At 37.1% G+C, this 7,430-nt stretch overlaps 1 protein-coding gene across 1 annotated transcript; it reads right to left on the bottom strand.

Moving 5' to 3' along the window:
• Window positions 1-4,929: 4,929 nt before the first annotated feature.
• LOC105222729 (fork head domain transcription factor slp1) lies at window positions 4,930-6,917 on the bottom strand. Its single transcript, XM_011200171.4, has one exon. It carries the CDS (start codon window positions 6,729-6,731, stop codon window positions 5,520-5,522), a length of 1,212 nt encoding a protein of 403 aa, XP_011198473.2. The 5' UTR covers window positions 6,732-6,917; the 3' UTR covers window positions 4,930-5,519.
• Between the last annotated feature and the right edge of the window lie 513 nt (window positions 6,918-7,430).

Below are 7,430 nucleotides of genomic sequence, written 5' to 3'. Positions count from 1 at the left end.
TTAAATGAATGTTTGTAAGTGTGTGTGTATAACTACTTTCTTATTACATACTTTTTGTTGTTGTTGTTCATTGTCGTGTTTTTTTCTCAACTTCACAGTTACTGCCCTTTTTCCACATGTTTTCCACACTTTTTTGTCTGCGCTTTTGAAGTTCCCCAACTCCTTACAAAAACAAAAAAAAAATACGATAACAACAACAAAACAACACAAATGTTAGCAACTAAGGGCAGCAGCTACTCACAACGCGCTGGCTGACTGCTATAAGAACGCTCGCTGATCAAAGCGTTTTGCCGCCTTATTGTCGTCGCAGCACATCGCTAGCTAGAGAGAGCGAGGAAGAGAGAGTAAGGCTCCTGTTACACTTTGCGCTGCTGCTGAGGCTGCAAATGAACAGATTTCGGAACGAATGGGTTCGGGATCACACATAAGTACACACATAACATGTTTTTAATTAAATAGTCAGCTACAACAACAACATAAGAAAATAGGCAACTTGCCACTGCAGACATGCAAAGAGGCTCAACCGTCGTTGCCTAGCTGAGCCTAACCGATTTCGCTGAAATTTTTACCATTGTTATGCGTTTTTTACGGCGGTCCAAATAACGCCCCCGCGCTCGTTTAAACGCGGCCTAACGCGCGCTGTTGTTGCAAACCGTCTTCACTGGCGCAAAGCGGCTCATCTTTCACCTTTCACGCGGGTTTTTAATACGTAGAAGAAAAAACTAACAAATAAGGTGTTGCCGAAACCGCTTGCAACCGAATTTGTTGTAATACAACAAATGTTGCACAGCCATTTACAGGCAGGAAAATGACAGAGAAAAGCCAAGGAAGACGCAAAGGCTGCAACTGTGGATTCGAGTAGTCACCACATTGCCGGCTTGGTAACTGTGGCTCCTGTGGCGTGCGTTGGCTCACTCGCTAGCGCTAAACAGAAGTGAGTGAAATTTAGAAAAAAATAATAAAAATAATAATATTGTAAGCATATCCAACGAATATGCCGACAGCAGCAACAAATGCTGGGCTGCTAGCTGACTGCCTGTTTGAATTGTTGTTTTTGTTTTTGTAATTTTTTTTACACAATTTGTCTTCTAAACATCTTGTTTGTCTTTTTTTCTATTTTTTCATTTTTATAATACTCTAGGATTTCTCCCCACACTTTATTGTTGTTGTTGTTGTTTCTATGTCAGCTATTTTGGTATAACCCTCACAGCTGGACTTGTCACTAAACATATTGTCGATCGTTATGACGGTTTTTTGTTGTTTCTATTATTTGTACAGATTGACCCATCAACTTGTTGCCTTCGGCTGATCCCACGTAAACCAGCACCACACGGCGGCGCACAACACACAAACTTACCGGTGATGTTGTTGTTGTGTACATAAATTTTGATTCAACACGTAATTAAGTCATTTACAAGCAAATCGGGTTCAATTGGGCAGCGTGCGAGCCAAGTTGAGCCGCAAGAGTTGGCAGCAGAGAATAATGGGCCGCGGCGAGTTGTCTTGACTGGCGGTGGAGGATCAAAAGCCGTGAATGTGGGATAATGTGGAGATTTGTCAAAGATCAGTACAATTAAAGAAAAGAAGAATTGAAGTCAAAATAAATGTAAAAGAGAAAAAAAAAATACAACAAAAATAAAATAAAAAGTTACAACAACAAAAGAAAATATAAAAATACAACAACAAAGGATAAATACAAGCAATAAAAAAATGTGAACCAATGCAACAACAAAAAATAAAAAAAATCACAACAAAAACAAATACAAATTACAACAACAAAATGGAAAATAAAAAATATTACAACAACAAAAGTATAAAAATACATTAACAAAATATAGAAAATGCAAAAATTGTTACAGCAAGAATAAAAATACAACAAAAACAACAAAATGCTAAGCAATTACAACAACAAAGGTTAACAAATACAGCAAAAATAATAAGAAAAAATTTAAAATAACATTATAACAACAACAATAATAAAAAAAGATTACAACAACAAACACCAAATGACAAAAAAACGACAACACCACTCGTAACAAAACATTTCGAATAAAAAAGAAGAGAAAAAAGTTAGGCCTTGCGCACAAACGAGGTGACAAATCGTGGAATTATGAGGTGCTAAGACGAAAAAATCAATGGTGTTGAAAAATGAATATGAGATTTAAATTGTAATGGAAGTAGAATTCAAAGCATAAAGATATACAAATTCTAACACATAATTTTTTAAAGAAAATTACAAAAAAGAGTAAATAACGTGTGAAAAGGCTAACATTAGAGAGATTTTGAAACTGGTTAACAGTTCTTACGGTGGCTATTCTTAAAAAATAATAGACGAAAATGGTATAAAAGCTATATTTAGCTACTAATCATAATATCTATAGATACAAGGGATAAATTTAGAAACAATTTTTGAATGAATGAAATAAATAAATATATTTCTTATAATATTTATACCGCTGCTTTGTTGTTTCTCAGAGAGAAGTCGCAAGACAATTAGTTGTTTAGACTCTTGACATGAATATTTGAGTTTTGTGATTGAAGTGCTATCAAATTCACCTTAATCTTCAAGGTCCATCACACCTACATGACAAATTTGAGTTTCACCAAATATTTTTCAACCTAACCTCTAAAGTTTTTTCTTATTGAAAATTAGCTTATACTTCCACTAAAGTGAAGAAATCGCAGCTATATTTCGCTGTTTCATTAAAAATGCTTTTTTTTCTTGAAATCTGAACGTATCGTTGAGCTTCTGTGAATCAAATCGAGCCATGGGGATTTCGAAGTAAGTTATACACAGAATACCAACTCAACACCAATGACTTTATCGGTTCATTGATATTGCTGCTATATATAGTAAAGTGTACTCATAGAAATAATGATGATAAAACCATAAGCTAACTTAATAGAGCTAATATCACACTCAGCTGTGTCCTTCCTTAGTTTTTTACTTAAACTGCCAGATTTGTCCTGATTAGAAATCATGGCTTTCTATATCTATATATTCAAAACATTATATTTTATAATTCCAGGCAGAAGACACTCAAAGTACAAATTTAAAATAATATTTTCGAGATCGCTTAAAACCGGCCGCATTTGAAGTAAAAGAAAGTAGTGTTTCGCCAAGAGATGTACTGTGTCACAAGTCAAGGAAAACGATGGCAAAAATCCATCCAAAAATCCATGAATTGGGCTTCGAATTCCGTATTCTCCAGATCTGGCCCCCAGCGACTAGTTCTGTTCTCAGATCTCAAAGGAATGCTTGCTGTGAAGAAATTTTCGTCGAATGAAAAGGCAATCGCAGAAAAAGTTATTAAGGAAACGAATTTATTTTGAAGAAAAGGACAAATCGCAATACAAAAATTGTATGGAAAAGTTATAAAGTCGCTATAATAAGTATACCTTTACACTATGTTGAATAAAAAAAATTAATTTTGCCAATAAGTGTGTTTTACTATGAAGGGCTGGGGACTTTTCAATTGTTAGAATTATTTATGTGTTAGACATTTTTACAGTTTCTTCTAATAAACTCCGATCGTTATTGGTACATTGTTTATGGAGTTAAGGATACTATTACATATATCGTCTCCTAACCTTTGTCAGACATAATAACCAATATGTAACCAATTTATAACAAAAACTCATATTTTGTTTGAATATTAGTCGTTTTTATTGTATCGTCTTTTCTTCGTCGGCAATTTTATGAAAAGTGATGTTACGTTACTTTGCAATTTAGGTGAAGATATGTGTTATACAAGTATATCCTGAGAATTCTGTTAGTGATTTAAAATAATGAAGCAGCGATTATTTTAAGTGTGGGTTATGTTGAAAGCTGGAAGAGCTATATCCAAGCACAATCTTTATAATAAAAAGGCACATTTAATAAGAATTCTGATGCTTACAGATCAAGGAACAGTGCAGATTCGAACTGAAGTGTGATTTAGACAATCAGTGAGAGAAGACGGGAAAAATCCTCTGCTCTCACGGAATGTCTAAATCATGCTATATATATAATTTTCCCGTCTTCTTTAGATAGTAGAATATTGATCATATAAATCAGAGCATTCGATTAAAGAGCCTTGAGTTTTATAGATAAATCTATATTTGCACACCTTTTCGGGCGCGAATTGTCTTGATGCATTCTAATAAGCAAGTGAAGTGCCTAGCAATAGTATCTCATTTAGATGTCGCTCTCAATGTGAACTAAGCTTTCAAAAATTGCTCTTTACTTGAATTTTCCGAAGAAACTTAACCGATACACGAAGTTTTCTAAACTTGTTGCGAGAAGAAGAAGAGTGAAAGAAGTGTAAAGCCCAACAAGTATTATATCGAAATAATCAGAACGGCGGGCTTAGCTGATTTAACCATGACTTCTCATTGCTAGCTATTGGAAAATAAAAATGTATAGCCAAAACGGGCTCTCAGACTACAAAATTTTTAATTTTCAGCCAAAATGTGAAGGCATAAAATGTTTTCCAACTATAGTGTATATTAAAAGATATAGTTTCTTTTTTCATATTTTTCTATTATTTGCCTAGTTTTCATAATATAAAAAAATAGTTTCTTATATAAAAATTATAAATAATAAAAAATATTTTTATTTTTTTTGTAATCGTATTTTCTACTAATTTCTTTAATATAAAGAAAATATTCCTATAATTTTCTATATTAGTCAATAATACAAAATATTTTTATTATTATTATTTTTTTTTTAATTTTAAACCAAGCATTTTTCTACTGTTTGTTTTTCTACTAATTTCCATAATAGAAAAAATATTTTCATATAAATATAAAAAAAGAAATATTTTTAACTTTTTTTTCCAAATTTTTTTCATGATTTCTTCTACTGTTTGATTTTCTACTAATTTAAATATTATAAAAAATATTTTCTTATAACTATAAAGAATAAAAATATTTAAAATTTTTTTTTAATATTTTTTTTATTTTTTTTTTTTTTCTCTTCATGTCTTTTTTCTACTGTTTGTACATAAATCCAAAAATTATGCTATTACTAAAATACTATAAAATCTTGTTTAAAACATTTTGAATACGAAACTATTGGTCATAACTATTTTGATAATGTTTTTGATCATTTCTTAAATAATTTTTTTCATAATAATTTTTCATAACAATGCATTTTTGTTATTGTTTGTAGTTTTCGCTTAGACATACATACATACATATGTATTGTATTTTTGACGCTTTGGGAAAGCCTACTCCCATAAGCTAATTTTCAACGAAGCAGCCGCTGATTGACTGGAGGCCTCTATTTGCCGCCCAGTTGCACGTAAAAACCATGTTAGACCCATATATAATTGCCGTTGTGGCACTTAGTTGACATCTTACGTTGCTTGAACTGCCTTGCAGTTGCTGTGCTACCCAATCGAACGCCCGTCGGAGTGCGAACGACGCCCAAACGCGTTGGACGCCGTCGCCGCTAGAAACATGGTGGCCAAAATGAACTTGCCTGCCACCTGCTCAGCGTGTATGTGTGTGTGAGTGTGTGTGTGGTGTTGCGTAGCTTAGCTTCTGGGGAATTTGCCAAACAACTGCATGCGCTGGAACAACTCGTTGGTCATGTGCGGTGCTTGTAGCGTCGGCATAGCGCCATAAGCCGCCGGATTATAGCCCAACGGAAAGTGAGGTGCGCCTGTTGGTGGTGTTGCGACTCTGATCGGTGCTGTTGGTGGTGGCGCTATGCCGCCTGCTGCGGCGGCGGCAGCTGCCATTTGTGCTGCTCCACCATACATGGCGGCCTGATGATAGACGGCGGCTGGTGTCAATGGTGGTGGCATGCGTTGGTACAGCGCGGCGGCAGCAGCGGCTGCGGCACCCATATAACCGGCAGCGCCAACAAATGGTTGTGCGGTGTGGTAAGCGGTGGGTATGGTTGGTGGCGCGCCATAAGGACTCATAAGTGGCGAGAACATGGCTTGACGGTAGGCAGCCAAACGTGAACGACTCGCACCGGGATTTTTGCGACGCAGTTTGCCGGTGGTCTCACCGATGAAAACCTCTTCGGCGCTGGGGTCCAAAACCCAGTAGTTGCCTTTGCCGGGATCGTCATAGCTGCGTGGTATTTTCGTGAAGCATTTGTTCAGGCTCAAATTGTGGCGTATGGAATTTTGCCAGCCGCGCTTATTCTTCGTGAAGAAGGGGAAGCGATTTATCAAGTATTCATAGATGCCGCTAAGCGTCAAACGTTGCTCCGGGCTATCCTGTATGGCCATCATGATGAGCGCGTTATAGCTGTAGGTCGGTTTTTTGTGTTTATTGTCGGTTTTGCCGTCTGTGTCTGCGTCTGCGTCCGCGTCCTTATCCTCATCCTCCTCCTCGTAATCTTCACCCTCCTCCTCGTAATCTTCACCACTCTCCACTTCGTCGAGTTTATCTTCACCAGAGGTGAGCGAATCAGCGCCACTGCTCATGGGTGTTGAAGTGCGCGACGGTGTCTCGAAGCTGTCGATGCTGGCGAGATCATCACTCACGTAAGCCTGCTCCGTTTGATAACTGCGCATCGAATTTTGTTGCAATTGTTGTGTTTGTTGGATTGGTTGTTGTTGTTGTGGTTGTGGTTGTTGATATGCATGTTGTTGCTGTTGTGCGCGCTGATAAAGCGCCTGGTTTGTCTGCGCTTGGGTTTGCACCAGCGGTAGCGGCTTCGTCGTGCTCATGGCGAGTATGGCATCGATGGAGAAGTTGGTTGTATACCCCATGTTGTAGTGTTTCACCATTTTCACTTATTTGTTTTATTTTTTTGATACTAAATTACAAATTCACTTTCTTCTTATAGCTGCTACTGTCTATTTAAAATGTTTCTATTGTTGTTTTTGCTTTCTTTACTTGCAAGAAAAACTAGTTCACTGCTCTGACTTTAGTTCTTTCATTCAAGACGAAGTCAAACTCAATACTGACTCTACACCCGCAGTTGGCGTGGCTTTTATAGTCACACTCTCTTCGACCCGCGCGCACTACAAAACACACACATGCAACATTTGTCGCGCTACAAATTACAGATGTGTGACAGTGTGCGTGCGTTCTCACACATACATGCACTCGTGCTGTCAACCACCACATAGCAATATTTACCTTCCATTGACTTGTGTTAACTGTAGTGACTCCGCCTTTGCGCGTACAACAACAACAAGCGGGGAATCTGGCAGCCATACTCGCGTTCCACAGACGGCATTTGTGGAAGCCAGGCAGTGTAGCAGCAGCACTACACGTAAGCAAAAGCATGCGAGTGTGTGTGAGCAGGAGAGGCAAGTGGTGAGTGGCATGTTAGTGTTGTTGTTGTTCCACCCCTAAGTCAACGCTATTTATTAACTTTGTTGTGTAAGTAGTGCATGCCGCTGCTGTCAACATACATACATATGGATGTATGCATGCGTATTTACATGTATATGTATGTATGTATGTATGTATATACTAAC

Source organism: Bactrocera dorsalis, chromosome 1 (genome assembly GCF_023373825.1).
Source record: "Bactrocera dorsalis isolate Fly_Bdor chromosome 1, ASM2337382v1, whole genome shotgun sequence".
NCBI lineage: Eukaryota > Metazoa > Arthropoda > Insecta > Diptera > Tephritidae > Bactrocera > Bactrocera dorsalis.
The sequence above is the reverse complement of the archived record's forward strand: the minus strand, read 5'-3'. Positions and strand labels throughout refer to the sequence as shown.